Genomic DNA, 17,192 nt, shown 5'->3' with positions numbered 1-17,192 from the left:
TTTACCGATGCAATCTGATCTCTTTGTATCTATATTTGTTCAAGTTTCTTGGTTAGATTTTTAATCTTTTGTCCTTATGATCATAAGTTGCTAGTTTTGTTTGAATGATTATATGAAATTATTCTAATTCTGTGCTTAATTTACAATCAGATTTACAATTCTGATTTTAAAATTTTATTGTAATTTGAGATATTTCTTATTTTGAATAAAATTAGTTGCTTCCATTAAAAAATATATATAAAAAGGTTATTTATTTGTATTGTTTCTAAAATTATATTTTTATTTTCTGATTTTTTAATACTGGCCTTTATATTAATTTTTATATAAAAGTTTTAGTTTTTCTTTTAATTTCTATTTAATGTTAACGTCAACTATTACCCTGACAATTATAAAAAGATTAAAATAACTACATTTACAGTGTTTTTTTATCAATTGCATTTTTAATATTTAAAATTATACAAAAATCATTATATTTAAACAATTTATTCTTTCAATGGTCTATTTTTACAGCTTTTAAAAGATTATATTGATAAAAATTACAAATATAGAGGATTAAAAAGTTGTATTCTTTTAGCTCTCTACATACAGCCTTTCCTGTTAGAGATCCAATTACAAAGTGAAAGCATCAATGGGCTGGGCTAGGTTATATTAGATTCGAGCCGAGCAAAACTGAACTAAAACATGATAATCAATTTTTATTTATACGGTTATAGTACAAGATTTTCGGGACACAAGAAAGGCGATACAATAAGAAATCTGGGAACGAAACCCAGATATTATTTGTATTGTTCCTTCAAGTAACCGACAACCTTATTATCAAATTTACTACGATTAAAAACCATTTTTTAGTAAAATTTACCTCAAATACAGGTTTCAAGAAATAAATAATAGATCAAGCTCCTAAATATATGGAATCTGAGTTTTAAATAGCGAGACGCAAACACAATAGCAGCAACTATTTTGCGGTAGCACCGTCAATCAAAATTGGTATTGATTTTTTTAACGATGAGTATCAGATTCACGTCTATAACGGTCCGTCACACCCGCAATTTAACGGGTAGCAATGTATATCACCGATAACAGCTCGCTATCACCGTTACCCTACCGTTACCAACCAAAGATTAAATGGGAAGTGGACAAGACAACAAACCAAAACCTGTGTTTTGGGTATAAATCTTGCATTTGTTGAGCTTCATTGCCGGTGAAAAAGTTGAGCAGCAAAAAGCTTACATTTGAGAAGGTAAAAATAAAATGAGCCTCTACCTATAATTTTCTATCATTTTGTAAAAGACGAAAAGTTGAGAGAAATTTTAATGTAGCTGAAATGTTTCTAAAGAGAGCACTCTTTTCGGCTTTAATTTTACTCAAAACTCTAGTTTCCAGGCCATTAATATTGTTGCTTTAATTGTTTTGTTGCCAACTGGACCACATTATCATAGGTAGGTTAATTTCAATTTTAGCCCTCCCTCTTACCTTTTAGATTTTTTATTTAGAGTGTAAACTTTCATTTTCATTTAATTTAATCCTAATTTTAATAATTTAAATTTTACACTTAAAAACATTCTAAAAATTATTAAAATTACTAAAAATTATAATTATAATTATAATTATCATGTTTTAGGAAAAGTTCGAAATTTAAAAATTTCACAACCACGACACTCGCAATGACCGTGATGACATATGTTATGTCCACAACCGCGATAAATGCAACGCGACCAAAAATACAGCCGTGAACGCTATTTAAGTCCCTGTTTGGAATTACAATGTTTCTTAGTAACTTAATCTCAAGTGCATCATAAAACGTGAAACAAAATGTGAAAAGCATAATAACTCTCTTTCACTAAGAACTCCGAGTAGGAAGCTCACTCGGATTTGTCATCTCACTTAACTTTTTTTTCTGTGGTTCATGCAAAATCCCAAATCAAAATCGAATACCTGTTGAGCTTAACTGAGGAACCTTGAAACCTATCATGACATCTTCATCTGGATTTGCCTATGAATATGTACAAGAAACTCGACATAAGATGGCCCACCTACATTCTTGTCTTCAACCATGCAAGATAAGAACAGCATTCCTGAAAATGTAGCATTGAATCATGAGAATTCCATAAACATAATTGCTCTTCTAAAATGGAAATTGATTATACACAGATTACTCTTTAACAATAAGAAACCCGCAGGTGTAGAAGCAATTTGCTTCATTGTCACAAAATTTAAGGCAAAAATTCTTGGACAATCATTAAACACCTTACTCAAACTCTCAAATTACATAGTCGAGAAAAGTTCATATGATGCCATGCTTAAAAAATCCATGGCTATTTTGGTTGAATATTCCACATATGATAATTTATCAAGTAGTCTCATAGTTTGCATGAGAAGTTCAATGCACTGACCTAATGGATCCCCCTTCTTGCACAATTTGAAGCTGCAAAAGAATATCAAGATACAATTGCATTAAACAATCAAATATACTTCACTTTTGCTATAAAAGAGATGGAACAAAAATCATTCTTTTAGGGGTAAAGTAACACTAAGGTAAGAACCATTAATCATACCGAAGGTAGGAACATCTTTGTTGACGGATCACATTTACAACATCATTTAGCTTCTTTGATAAAGGATTGTCAAATTGCCGCATCACAAACTGAAAATACAATGTTGGCAACAGACTGTTAGTGTCAGTAATAGGTAGGTGAAAGGGTCCAGACACGGAATAATGCTGAAAAGTGAAAAACATATTATGGAATAGACACCAAAAGCTCCATAAAGATTTCTTCTTCGTCTTCTTCCTCCTTTCCCCCCAATCTTTTCTTTCTACCATACTGAGAGGAGATAGCCTTACCCAATTAGACTAAATGGAAAAGCTCCAAATTCACTCATTTCAGCTTTATACTATTCAATCATAAAACACAACAGCTTTCAAGACTGTTGCCATTCAATGAAAAAATCACACACTCCATAAATAACAATGGGAAATGCACACCTTTAAATGGAAGGAATTTGAAACTTAGCAGGCAGACAAAAAATATTATACAGGGAGTTCAATAGTGATTTCAAATCAAAACCTGGACGAGGTCTATTTAATATATACTGGGCCATTTGAATTTAGTATTTAAATGTGCAATTTACTTTAAAATAAATAGGGCAACAGTTATTTTCAGTCGATATAAACCTGAAAATGTCTGGAAAAACATTATCAGGTCCTTAACACTTCTGACTGTCCTTTCGTGTCAGAATTCACAAAATGTTTCTAATAAATGAATAAGGATAATAAGAAACACAAAGTAAAACAATGTACCTGAGTGGGGACTTCATCAACTGAGTTGAAGCCAAAAAGTTGTTGCATGATATTTGAATCCACCGAGCTCCCAAAATTTATTAAAACATCCTCACCATTCTCAAGCAGATATATTCCATCATCACTGACATGTTCACTAGAAAGTGGGATTGTAGGAGGAAGAATAGAATCATCCCCTTCCTGTCCAACAAGCAGAAAATTGTCTGTTAGCATGGTTAAAATACTTTGGATCATAAGGCAACTAGAAATTTATTACCTTTGAATTAAGGTTGTGGATGGCAAACATCCTGGGATAAACCAGTGGGACTGCCAAAGGAGTAGAAAGGGAGGAAACATAATTGGACCAGAAGGAACGGTCATCTATTCTGCCATCATTTCGCAACCCAGTACTCTTGATTAACGCTGAAGGAAAAAAATTATATTTATCAAAATTTTTCTCGAGACTATGACTGACTTTCTGCCACAGGGTTTTTGCCAAGACGGAAGAGAACATGAAGTTTGAAAATCGAGATTAACTAAAATAATAACAATGGTAATGAATGAGACACAACATCGAGTAGAGAATTAACAAAAAAAAAATATTTATACCAAGGGTATATAGAGGAAGAAGCTTAAGAGCCTCAGGAAGAATAAGCTGTCCAGATGATGATACCGTGGCGCAAAATTTACGATATGAAAGCAGTGTGTTGATGCAAAGATTTGTCACTTGGTCCCTCACTTGCATTAGCGGGGCTGTAGGAATTTCAATTGCGGCTGCATTCAAGGTAAATCAGAAAACACGCACTGCATTGTCAGTATTCTTGCACATCAAACTAATGATTCCATGAAGAATATTGCAATAAAATTCTTTGGAAAAAATAAACAAGTAACATCCCATCCAAATAACATCAATCCATAAAGTGAAGAATAATGGCAACGTGGAACATCTTCAAATCACAGTTGGAAGCAAAGAAAACATTGAATTGGGTAGGAAGGTTACAAAAAATTGAAGTGGTTTCATGGTAATCATTACTTCTTCAATCGTTGGTGTTTTTATGGGTTTTGTTCTTTAACAGTGATTTGTTGTTTTGTAATTGAACTTTGGGTGTTCCTTGGAGTTTGTTTGCTATTGTTTTTAAAAACTTTTAGGTGATTCTCGGCCATTTGTATCTTGGTTTTCTTTGGTCTGAATTGTTTTATGTTTTTTTTTGTGTTCCTAGATGTCTTTTGGGGTTTTTTTTAAGAGGTCAATCAGGTGTTGCAGTTGCTTTTATTTACCATTTGGGTTCTAATAAAAAAAATTGGCCAAACCCAAAAAAAAAAACTTGCACAACCAATTCACCAAAAAGGGAAAAGAAAGGAAAGGAAGGATGTACAATGCAGAATTGAGTACCTTGTTTTAAGAAATTTGCGAATTGAGCATCTAAGTCCGCAGCACGGAACAAATTACTTAGCATATTTGTGCATGGCAAGGATAAGTTTGTGACTCGAATTCTTCTTTGCCCATAAACAGTGGTATACAGAAGGGCGCACTGGAACATAAAAGCCAAATATTATAGATGCATAAAAATGCTTAACTTGCCAATGCTAACAAATAATGAAAGAAACATCATTGGGCATTAAAGATTCAGATACTATTAATTAGTACCTGAAAAGCACATTCAGAACCATCTTGTAATTTGTCATCATGCTTTAAGGTTACCAATATGCATTTGTCAGAATCAATCTGCATAACAGAAAGGACTGATCATGGTTTGAACAAAAATAGATAAAATACCCAAAACAGAGCTTCACCATGTCAAAACCCTAGTAGCAGAAAAATGTGCAAATATTTCTTTTGAACAATATTACCAATTCATAAGCTACAAAACCAGGGCTCGTGAAAGCACAAAACTACATACATGACAAAGGGAAAATGTTGAATAAAGAATATCACATTTTGGAATTGGTTATTTGGTACTAAATATGAGAATTCATGAGGTACTTTTAAGATAAGCATTGCAACACGAGTATCTTGCTCCGACCCTGTGACAGCTTAATTTTTCTTTATAATCATGTTACAATGCGTTGAATACCTCCAGCAGGACAAAAATTATTATTGTGAAACTCTTTGACAGAAGGAAAAATCAATAAAAATTTGCACACACTTGTCGGCCACACGCAATACCTTCAAACATCTCAACTCCAGTCATATACCAAGAAACCAACCACAGGAAGAAGTAATACATCAACTCATCATTCATTTCCCTAGCTCATTCATATTGCAATTATAAGATTGACTTAAATCACAAATATGAGAAAATATAACATCATTTTGCCCAGTAGTTAAAAGGCTATCGACTGAATTTCAAACACCAGGGAAAATTAGGAGTAATTATTCAAAACATCAATCCCCAAAATGAAATAATATTCACCAGGCTGGAAGCACAATATCCCAGATTCTTGATCCAAGCAAATTTTCTAACACGGTTTTTAGCAAGGACTAGCTAATCATCCAACTCGAGTTCAAAGTTAAACATTATGCAAAAAATAATTTTATAATATTTTTAGGTTAACCAAACAGTGCAAGGAGTTACGATCAGGTTTTTGAATCTTTCTTAAGTGGTTAAATAATAAAATAACTGTGGTTCAGAAGATAAAGCAAATTAACGAGAAATATAAGAGCAAGTATTTTTCAAAAGGAGCACAAACCCCAGGTAGGTCAATGTCGGTTGGAATGCGTCTGCAGAAATTTCCAGAGTAATCATGAACTTGAATACCCTACAAGTATACAAGGGGTAAACATATTAAAATATGGTCAAATTATCAGCACAATCCGATAAAGTCAACTTTCAATATTTCACTTAAGAAACAGAGCAACACAGAAACATTACCTGGCTGCATCTTACACGCATGACAGCCTCAAAACCTTGGGGCCTAGTGATGTTCCATCTAAGGTCATTGTAGAGCTTTGCAGGATCAGATACAGCAGAGAAGGGGTAATAATAATACACCTGGAATTTCGAGAAAATGTGTTGAAAAGTAACTTTTCCATTCAAGAAATAAATCTGTAACCCTGATAATGAATGTCTCATACATAGAGTTCGACAAGTAGAGATTTAACTGAATAATATATGGCATCAATATAGTCAGGCTTTCAAGTTTCACCAAGGTATGCATCAGACTCGATAGTTTATTGATTAGTACTCTACTGGGGGAAGCAAACAAGTGGGTGGAGATGACACCAGCAAGTTCACTAACAATGACAAGGGAGTCATTTGGTTTATCACACAGAGAGAAGATCAAGTAAAGACAACTTCTTAACTAACAAAAAAAGGGAATAAGCCACACATCCGTAATATTTTTACTGCTCCCTATAAACTTGAGATGCACCTCATCCATAGTTTACCAATTACCACTGTTTAACCAAGGAAACTCAGCAACCCCATTCATAAATTATTTGGATGTGGTATTGGAGATTCTGCAGCACAGAGTCAGACTCAGAAAGATCAGAAAATCTAGCCTGTTCTGATTTCAGTAACAATTTTGCATTGTGTGACCCGACTTAAGCACAAATATGTCCAATAACCACCGACATACAAAAATATTGAAGTACCATGCAACAAATATTTTAAAGCACAGCCACATGCAAGGTTTGCTACTTAGTGCACTTTACGAACTTCAAAGTAGCTGGTTCACTGAAATGCTTCATCGTGTGCAGGAATTAGAGCTTAGCTATATACTTTGGTTAACAAGAGGCATTTTGGATGAATTATAATAGAAAATGTACTTCCTCGTTTATGTATGTTTCACATTTTAATTAAAATTGGTCTTAATATTTTTCATTACAAAATTTTATAATTTTAAATAGTGAAAAATACGTTTAAAAGCTTGAATCTTAATAAGTGTACATAAAACATTATATGCTGATATAACTTTAAATTTAGAGAAACTTAAAATTTAAATTAAGAAAACAGTGACTGCAGATGGAATTCAATTGAAGCAGAAACAAACTTCACCATTTTTATTCATGTATTATATTATCAGTCATAAGATAGGGTTCCAGAAGATAATAATTTGTATTACATTATCAGCCAGAAAAACAAAACAGATAAATAAATAAAAATAAGTAAATATCATGGTAATACCTGGCCTCCAGTAGTTCTTGGGATGACAGAGATGGAAGCAACGTCTACATAACTCTGAGTAGTTAAAAAAACATCAACACAGACCTGCAATGTGTTGCAATAGAAGAATATGAGGGAAAAAAATCAGTCATAATAATAATATAGATTTATCTACCAGCATGAATTTCAACAAGCATCCATCAGGTAGATTTTTATTTTCACATCATCATGATATCAAGGAGAAAAAAATTACTGCTAGTTTACCTGATACTCAGCAAATTCAATTGCCAGTGTCTTAAGAATTTTGTCAGCTGGTTGCAGTAATTTATGAGCTTCCTAAACAAATAGAAGTGGAAAAAGAAATCAATTCAGAAGCATAATTCTATCTTCCATTGGATATGAAATAGTTCTTGTTACAATCACAATATTATGAATTATAATAAGCAAATATATACAAGAGATTCAACATGAAAGAACAGAATAAAAAAATCATATCTGAAATGCTGATCAATAGTTGATAATTCATTTATGATTTTTTTGGATGAATTTCTTTTTATTATTTTTTCTTCTCTCAGAAGGGGATTCCCACACATCATGCGAAAGTCACAAATGCATTACAAAGATGATCATTAGATATAAGTAACATATCCATCCCAAAAAGGGCCAAATTTTTGAAAGCCTGCCAACCACAGAAAAAAATTCAGGAACTAAAAGCCTAGTCTAGCCTTGCAACAAATCACTTTTTGGTTAGAAAAACTTGAATCCATGCCAAGCATGATATTGAAAAGAAGATTACCAATATTTACATCTAGAAAATCAAAGAAGCATTTCTACTAATAGATCAGAAAACAGATTAATCAGGTTCATAATAATATATCAAATTCTTAGTGGTACGTAACCATCCCAATATTCTGAATAGATGATAGAATCAAGTGTAGATGATAAACAGATAAAGCAGGTTTCAGAGATGAGATGCAGCAGTTGCAACACTGAAGTTGGACAAACAAACAGAAGATTCCACATTTTTATTTTTTAGTTGCAAGTCTGAAGGTATAACAATATCTTCATCTACAAGAACTGTACTTGGGGGGAAAAGAGTTTTAAAAAAAGAATTCCACAATTATTCAAATAAAATTAAACATATAGAGGAAACAATTAAAAGCCATATGCAAACCTTTTCACTAGCAGAAATATTAGTTCTTCCTTCAGCCTCTCTAGAAGAAAGGGCACCAATACCAACTGATGGCAAAACTGTCACAAAATATATATACATATTAATTAGATAACTAAGGGAAATGATACAGTAACTTGTGTGTATGAGAGCTGTATGACAAGCCATTCCGAAACATGCAAGTGTCAAATAGGTAGAAAAGAGTTTGCCTGATTGAAAAACAAGAAGCTTCCCTCCAGTACTTTTCATGGCCAAGAATGCAGCCTGAAATATAAACAGAACACTGAGATATCAGCATCTACACTTTAAATGTACATGAATTGTTGTACACCCTAATTATGACCAGACACTATTAATTTCCCAGGAGACCATAAAACTCTAACTTTCCAGAAACCCCCAAGAAAGCTAAAGTTATTGAACATATTCCTTGAGCAAAAGAGAGAAAGTTTCTTGCCTTTCAAAACTTGAACAAGTTCCACTTTTTGTTATAGTCATAACTATAACAAAAATGCATTTGCTTAACGAGGAAACAGACTAACCCATGACAAAATCTTGAAGTTCTAGATACTATGTTGCCCCAGTGATAGGATCAGTGGGGTTGAGTAGACTAGAATTTTATCTGTTAATTTATAGTATCACCATGAAATAGCTTACCTTGATTGCTGCACCAAAACATGACTCAGCAGTTGTACTAGTCTGAAACATTGTTGGGATGTTTTCAAGCAACAACTCTAAATGTTGGCGGCACTGAATCCTCAGAATAAAAAAACATTGTCAGCAGAACATATTTGAGAAATCTCAAGCATGACATGATAGCTTCAGCCACTGTTAAATTAAGAATTTGTAAACTTCAACAAATATAAGGGAAAAAATCCCAACTAAGAATTAACCTCAGAAAGCTGAACAATGACATCCGTTTCAAGAGGAGTATAGACATCTTGAATGTCAGGAACGATAAGCATCAACGGCTGCAAATTGAAGACATTCAAATCAGCTAAAGAATAATTTCAAGAGGTTCTTCAGTAGATTACATCAGAGAAAAAGATCATATAAAACAAATTTCAAAGAGATATCAATGATCCGCAAAAAATGAAACCTGACATGTTAATGCCCTGTTATTCTTTCACTTTCCATCTATGTGGGAAATTAACTTCCCACCAATTATCAAGGGAATTACCTTCCATTGTTTGTGGGAAAGTAACTCCAAAGGGAATAGTACAATCCAAGGAAAGTACACAAACTTTTGCATCCCAAACATTGGAATCACATTCCAACTAATTGAATTCCTTGGAAAGTGAACTTTCCATCATACCAAATGCCACCAAAAGGTTGAACAAACCTTTTTGTACCAATCCCAAACACAAACACATTATTAGCAACATGCATGTTGTTTATATACCACTCACACCACTCTTATATTGATCCTCCACTGATTAGTCCTAATCAATTAAACCTCACTTAAGCAGATAACAAAACCATCCAAAATTCCACACTGCAAGGCCCCAATATCAAAAACATAATTTTGTGGTCCTGCATCACAAATTCAAGTGTAAAGCATGCAGCCCAACCCAGAATGTCTAATTTACCATCATGTCATCAATGAAACTACTTGAAGAAATAAATTCTTGAAACCTCTAAAAATATTAGAATCTTCTATTTGTCATTATTATAAAATTGACTTCCCTTTCTAAAATAGAGAGCAGTCAACAAAATGAGACTACAAAAAAGTCTTCTACCCAAAACAATAGTTGCCTGAAAGAGGGAATGTTAAATGAAGCAACGATTACTGACCTGTTGCAGTGCCCGTTTTAAATTATAAAAATGGATTGTTGAGTCAAATGTTGCTATTCCAACTAGAGTTCGGGGACCTTCCTGCAATAAGCAATTAACACATCAAGCAACTGAATTCCACTGCCTTGTATATGTTTTGAGAAGAAACCATTGAACAGAATGGAAAAGGAAAGATCAAGACAGCATATCAACCTCCAACTCAACCAACATTACAGACGTCGATTATTGCAGACAAAATGTAGAAGACTTGCATTATCTTTAGAACGCATTGCAAAGGACAATTAGCCATGCCTTATGTACAACCAACCTAACTTGGCCAAAATCATAAAATCGCAAGATTTACCATCACATTGAATGGAAATACTCCATTATATTCCCAAAACTATGTGTAATGAAAACACACAATTGAAACACTTTTTTTTTTTGATAGAAGGGGAGGCCTCGTTAAAAATCCCCTTCATAACCGTCAAGCTACAAGAGTGGCTCAACGGACATTGGAAGGAGGAAAAGAGTGCCCCGTAATTTTATTGCATAGATACCAAGTACAAAAAGAGTACAATACCACCAAAAACAACCAGACTACCACCTTAACAATGACCAACTTTAAGCTACAGAAACACATCAATGACCAAACCCAACTCAAAAAAAAAAAAAAAACTATATCCTAAAAACAATCAACCAAACACAAGCATAACACAATTGACAAATATAACCAAAACTTCCCAAAATACAATAAATTCAATGCAACAAATATATCCCAACCAATTAGCCTATACCTAGCTTAGCAAATTCATTCGCTTCCCAGTTAGTTGCTCTCAAAACATGCCTAACAATAACACCTCTATCAACCACAATCAAGGATATCTTTAACTATGGACAAGAACAACATGGTGGTGGCAGCAGGATTCTTGATCCAACCCACAACCACATCACAATCGAATTCTAAAATAAGCCTTCGATTCGCCGACATCCCCGACTCCAAGAAAAGCCTCAACCCTCTCTTAATTGCCATCAATTCTGCCAGAATTGGAGGGCCAGAAGCAGCTCTCTCTGAGAAAGATCCCAACATCACACCTTTCTCATCTCTGAGCAGCCCACCAATGCCACCTTCCAACCACATTCTCTCCATAGAACCATCCACGTTCACTTTAAGCAACCTGGTGGAGGCGGAGACCAGCTCACAAAATCTAAAGGGATCTTTTCAGAACTCGAAACACAATTTGCCAATGAAGTATCCCCCACTAGGCTATCAAAAGAAATCAACACTTTAGGAAATTTTGAAGTAAACAATGCTGCCACTCTATACCTTGTGAGAAAAGATAACAATGCAAAATCCAGCTTCCCTTCATTAAAAACGATCTCATTCCCCATCTTCCAAATTGACCACAAAACGACTCTTGGGATGAACACCCAAATGATTGATCGAGACACAAGGTCAAACCAAATGGAAATCAACGCAACAGAACACTCAGGAATAGCAAAAGAAACATTCCAAAGCCACAAAAAACTCACCCATAAACCCCATGACACTTTACACGAAACAAACAAATGAAAAAGTAGTTTTCTGAACCAAACCGCAAAACGGACAAGATGAATTTTCAATCCCTTGCACCCACGTTTAATTAAATCCACTTTGACTGCTACCTTCTTGTGAACCACCTGCCAGACAAAAGATTCGACCCGAGGAGGAGCCCACACCAGACCACACATGTCTGAATTGTCAAGAAGGATTCTAAGGCAAGATTTAACTGAAAAAGGACCATCTCCTTCTCCTGACCACACAAGGCTGTCATCAATCAAAGGCGAGGGATTAAAATTATACAACAATGAAATAAGTTCATTCCATTGCATCTTCTCCCAGTCAGCAAGATTTCTTCTCATAGGAATGTCCCAAAAACAGCCTGAAGAGTTTGATTTCCTAAAATCAGCTATCTTCCCCTCATTATTCGAAAGAGTGAACAACCTTGGAAAACGCTCTTTCAAAGGAACTCCATTAAGCCAAGCATCATGCCAAAACAAAATTGAATCCCCATTGCCCACCTTCATTTGAAGACTCCACAAACAAGCTCCAAAGTCATCATCCAAGCTGCCATTTTTAACAACCCCCTTCCATATCCAAGATGCTTAGTAAGAGGCCGAATTTCCGAACCCCATTGAATTCGGATCAATTTTATTATTGCAGCAAATAATCCTTACCAGGAGTTTTTCTCATTATCAAATTTCCACATCCATTTTCCCAATAACGCTATGTTCATAAGCTCTAAATTTGGAACCCCAAGCCCTCCCAAAGCCTTAGGCTTGCAAACAGTAGATCAATTTACCCAATGAATTATGATTTTAACAACTGAATCCCCCCAAAGAAATTTCGCCATAATTGAATTTAGCCTCTTCAATACACAACTCGGCATTCTGAAAATTGACATAAAATATATCGGCAGGGAGCAAAGAACATATTTTATCAACACAACTTTACCAGCAATAGACAATGAAGTTGCCTTCCACCCAGTTAATTTCTTGTAAAACTTTTGAATAATCGAGTACCATAATGATGCCGAATTTTTCTTCGCCCCAAGAGGTAACCCCAAATAATTTGTTGGGAAATAACCCACTGTACACCCTATTATAGCAGCCCACTCACCATGGACCCCTTCATTCATGTTGATTTCGTACAACCTACTCTTGAATAAATTAATTTGCAAGCCATACATCATCTCAAAGATCAGAAGCATCCTACTCACATTCTTCAACTCTCCGATCGAAGCGTTACAAAAAATCAATAGATCGTTTGCAAATTGGAGGTGAGAGAGCTCAAAAGAATTACCCTGACTTCCAATCACAAAACCTCTAAACAAACCTAAACTCACAGCCTTTGACAACATCAAGCTCAATAATTGGCCAACCAATTAAAAAGATGAGGAGAAAGAGAGCAACCCTATCGAAGACCTCGCAATCCGAAACTCATCCGAAGGAGAACCATTTACTAAAACCAAAATTGAAGCCGAAGACAAGCACAATTTCATCCAAGATCTCCACCTCTGCCCAAACCCCATACAATCCATGATTTTTCAATAATATACTCCAATCAATTGAGTCATACGCTCTCTTGAAGTCAACCTTGAACACTATTCCTTTAAGACCTTTCCTTCTCCAACAATCAATCCCCTCGTTCACAATAAACGAGCAATCCATAATATGCCTCCCCGGAATGAAGGCGAACTAGGAAGGGCCAACAACCACATCCATACATTATCGTAATCTCCTAGATAACACCTTCGACAAAATCTTATAAAGCCCTCCGACTAGGCTAATCGGTCTAAAGTCCACAATACTTTCCGCGCTGGTCTTTTTCGGGATAAGGGTAATGAAAGAGTGGTTTACCCCCTTATCCCATCTTTTACCCACATAAAAGTCACTGAAAAACCTAAAGATTTTCCCTTTTAGATTCGACCAGAACTTTTTGAAAAATCCCATTGTCAATCCATCCGGACCCAGAGCCTTATTACAATTCGAGGATGATATTGCATCCCAAACTTCTTCCTTCAAAAATGGACTCTCCAAAAACGAATTATGCTCCACTGAAATCTTCGAAAAATTCAAATCCAAATCCTCTACCTCAACTGTAGGGTTCCTATTGTGAGCTTCTTTGAAAAATTTTGCAATGTTTAATTTAATTACTTCAGGATCTGTCATTAACTGACCACCCACTTTCAATGCTTTAATAACATTCACCCTTCTTCTCTTTGCTGCACACATATGAAAAAACTAGTGTTTCGGTTGCCCTCCGAACACCATTTCACTCGTGATTTCTGCAACCAAATCAGCTCCTTTTTTATATAAATCCCAAAGCTTCTTTCTAGCCATACCCAGAGACTCCATAGAGACGAAAGAGGAGCCATGCTGCATATCAAGCTCCGTATCATGTATATATTTTTCCAGCTCCGAAATGGACCCTTGCATTTTGACAAAACAGGCTTTAGAGCACTTTTTGATGGTCGCTTTAGAGCATTTTAGTACATTGAAAATCCCTTTTCTCCTACTGCCATCCTCGCTTTATGAAATTCCTCCATCATTGCCTCTTTGAAACGTTCCTCCTCTAACAAGTAATTAGCTTCGACCCCAATCCAGCCCTTTGTTTTCCAAAATAATTGCATTGTGGTCCGATAAAGATCTCGGGAGCAGACTCTGATTTAGCGTCGAAAATACTGATAAGAAATTCGAATCTACAAAAAATTTGTCCAATCTAATAAAAGTTGAAATTTCTCTGTTGTTACACCAAGTGAAGTTACCACCCGACAAAGAAAGACCATTCAAATTAACCCTATGCACAAACTCATTAAAGATTCTCATAGAGAACATGTTATGATTTCTCACCATTTTCTCCTCTTGTGATAGGTATGCATTAAAACCACCTCCCAAACAAATAGGACAATCAAGTTGCAGCACAAAAGACAACAACGCCTCGAAAAAAGATTCCTTCTCCGAATCAACTGATGGCCCATACACATTAATAAACCAACATTTAACAGACAATTCTTTTAAACTACCTTTAACTACAATAAACCTCTCCTGAGCGCATTCGGACTCCACCTCCAGCTTACTTTCATCCCATAAAGTTATCAAGCCCCCTGCTGACCCAACCTCAGGGGACGCCACATACCCTCTCAACATATTCCCTCCTAATCTCCTTAGTAAGGAAAGATCGACAGGCTCCACCTTTGATTCTTGGATAAACATCAACACTGGGTTTTTTCCCTCTAATAAAATTCCTCATAGCCCTTGACTTTTCTCTTCTTCTCAAACCCCTCACATTCCAAGATACTTAAACTTGACATAGGAAATAAGATAATAACCTGATAACCACGGGAGATCAATTCTCACCCCTTTCCTCCTCTCCTCTATCACATAATTCGCCTTTTTCATAAAAGCTTTTTTACCTCCTCGAAAGGTAACCCCCATCAAATTACTAACTTCCCACCTTGCCCGAACTTCTTCATCATCATTCGAACAATGACTTGGAGCCTTTGAACTATCCCGCTTTTCCTCTCTTGAATTTCCCCTTCCTCTGCTTTTACCATAGACTCTATTAAAGAATTTGCACCCAGTTCTACCCATTGAAACCATCGTTTTTAAAGTGCGACCATGATTTGGAGGACTCATTCCCTAAGAAGAGGACCTAGAAGGAGAAACGAATCTTCGCTCAATCTAATATTTCTGTTTCAAGAACCACCTGAACCCCTTATATGATTTCCATTAATACTTAGAGAGTCCAAAGAACTGGATCTCTTACAAGACCCTAGTTGAAAAGGTCCACCTTTGTTGCTTCCTAGATCAGCCCACATAGTCTCAACATTCTCCCTAACATAATTGGGCCTATCTGACCCGCTATTAATTCCCCTAGCCCACCCATAACTGACGTCGTTTACCCCGAAAAAATCTACTACATAGGAACTAAACAATCATCCTGCCTCTCTTTATCAACCCCCAACGAATTAATTTGCCTCGTATCAGTTGCATCATTAACTCCAGGAACGAAAACCTCCATGCCACCTGTCGAAATCTCGAGCCCAAATCTCCACTCTCTCTTGGGACAACACTCTTGCCTTTTGGACTTCCCGAACCTTCAAGACCCCTCATTCATCGGACTGATTCTCCGATGATCCATCCTCCCAATCATCATAAGACTCTACATCATTCTCTCCATTCGATATCTCAGGAGAACCATCATTCGATACCTCTACTTTAATCTTTATCACATACAACCTACCGTTAGTGTTGATGGAGATTGATTTTGAGAAATCAAAAGGACTAGCCGCCCTAACAACTATCTGAGCTATTCTACAATCCAACTTCAGCAGTGTTTCCTTCTTGATCTCCACTAACTCCCCCCACATTGAAGTCAGACTGAAGAATAAGACTTCATTCCAACAATTCAAGGGAACACCAATTAGCGACACTTCGCAAAACGCCAAAGGAACATCCCCATCCGAGGAAACTGGCCTCAACCAATCGAACCAGAAATTTAACTCCAAAGCTTTTTCTTCCAAAGCTTTCATTTTCTCTTCTTCCGATAGAAAAGTGACTAAACATGAGTTCTTGGCATACCCCCAACTCACCACTTTTGCATTTATACCATCACTGTGTAGAGCTTTCTGGATTAGATCCACATCATAAAATTGTTTATGAATGCCAGTCAGCGACCTCTTTAACCAACATTGATCCTCCACAGAAATGAAGACATAGTAGGGATTCTTCAAAACAACACCGCCACTAGTTAAACTATTACGTACCCCTACTGGTAACCTCTTATTTCCCACAAGCTTATCACGATAAGAGCTCCCATCATGATACTTATTAAACACCATACCTTTGTCTTCAAGCTCTTTGTTTGAGTCACAACCTTGTTCTTAACCCCTTCAACATCTGAACCAATCGAATTCTTTCCTCTTGTCGACTTCCCTCTTGCCGACTTCTGATACTTCGCCTCCCTGACCGAAACTCTTTTCCCATCAATCATCACATTATCAACCTTTGCCACTGCTTGTAAAAGATCCTCCCGACTCTCAAAGTGAACAAAGGCAAAAGTTGAATCTCTATACTTCGGTCTCTTGTTAAAAATGGGAATAAACACCTTAACAACCTTGCCATGGAGCTTGAAACGATCCCACAAAGCTCTCCTAGTGACTCTTTTACTCAGATTATCGACAAAAGCAGACCAAGGGGCTCTAGCGAGTAGAGAACCTTGAACTGACTTTTCGCTTGCCATATTATTTTGTGAAGAGATTTAAATGGCAAAGTACAATTGAAACACATTTGATCTATCACGTAACTTGAAAACCCATTTATGTTT

General features: G+C 35.8%; 1 protein-coding gene across 3 annotated transcripts in view; it reads right to left on the bottom strand.

Moving 5' to 3' along the window:
- Positions 1–1,722: 1,722 nt before the first annotated feature.
- Positions 1,723–17,192, bottom strand: part of LOC120154370 (protein transport protein Sec24-like At4g32640) — a 30,370-nt gene continuing 14,900 nt past the window's right edge. For all 3 annotated transcript variants that reach the window (XM_039166146.1, XM_039166147.1, XM_039166145.1), the window contains exons 9-25: positions 10,346–10,426; positions 9,445–9,522; positions 9,209–9,301; positions 8,764–8,818; positions 8,558–8,634; positions 7,648–7,719; positions 7,405–7,488; positions 6,151–6,270; positions 5,969–6,037; positions 4,926–5,003; positions 4,671–4,809; positions 3,887–4,051; positions 3,555–3,700; positions 3,299–3,478; positions 2,556–2,644; positions 2,394–2,425; positions 1,723–2,075 (exon numbers count right to left, since the gene is read on the bottom strand). In XM_039166146.1, the coding sequence (XP_039022077.1) occupies positions 1,969–2,075; positions 2,394–2,425; positions 2,556–2,644; positions 3,299–3,478; positions 3,555–3,700; positions 3,887–4,051; positions 4,671–4,809; positions 4,926–5,003; positions 5,969–6,037; positions 6,151–6,270; positions 7,405–7,488; positions 7,648–7,719; positions 8,558–8,634; positions 8,764–8,818; positions 9,209–9,301; positions 9,445–9,522; positions 10,346–10,426 (1,665 nt within the window). In that variant the 3' untranslated portion in view covers positions 1,723–1,968. The remainder of the gene's footprint in view (positions 2,076–2,393; positions 2,426–2,555; positions 2,645–3,298; positions 3,479–3,554; positions 3,701–3,886; positions 4,052–4,670; positions 4,810–4,925; positions 5,004–5,968; positions 6,038–6,150; positions 6,271–7,404; positions 7,489–7,647; positions 7,720–8,557; positions 8,635–8,763; positions 8,819–9,208; positions 9,302–9,444; positions 9,523–10,345; positions 10,427–17,192) is intronic.

The sequence above is a fragment of the Hibiscus syriacus genome, unplaced genomic scaffold, assembly GCF_006381635.1.
Source record: "Hibiscus syriacus cultivar Baekdansim isolate YM2019G1 unplaced genomic scaffold, ASM638163v2 tig00111128_pilon, whole genome shotgun sequence".
NCBI lineage: Eukaryota > Viridiplantae > Streptophyta > Magnoliopsida > Malvales > Malvaceae > Hibiscus > Hibiscus syriacus.
The sequence above is the reverse complement of the archived record's forward strand: the minus strand, read 5'-3'. Positions and strand labels throughout refer to the sequence as shown.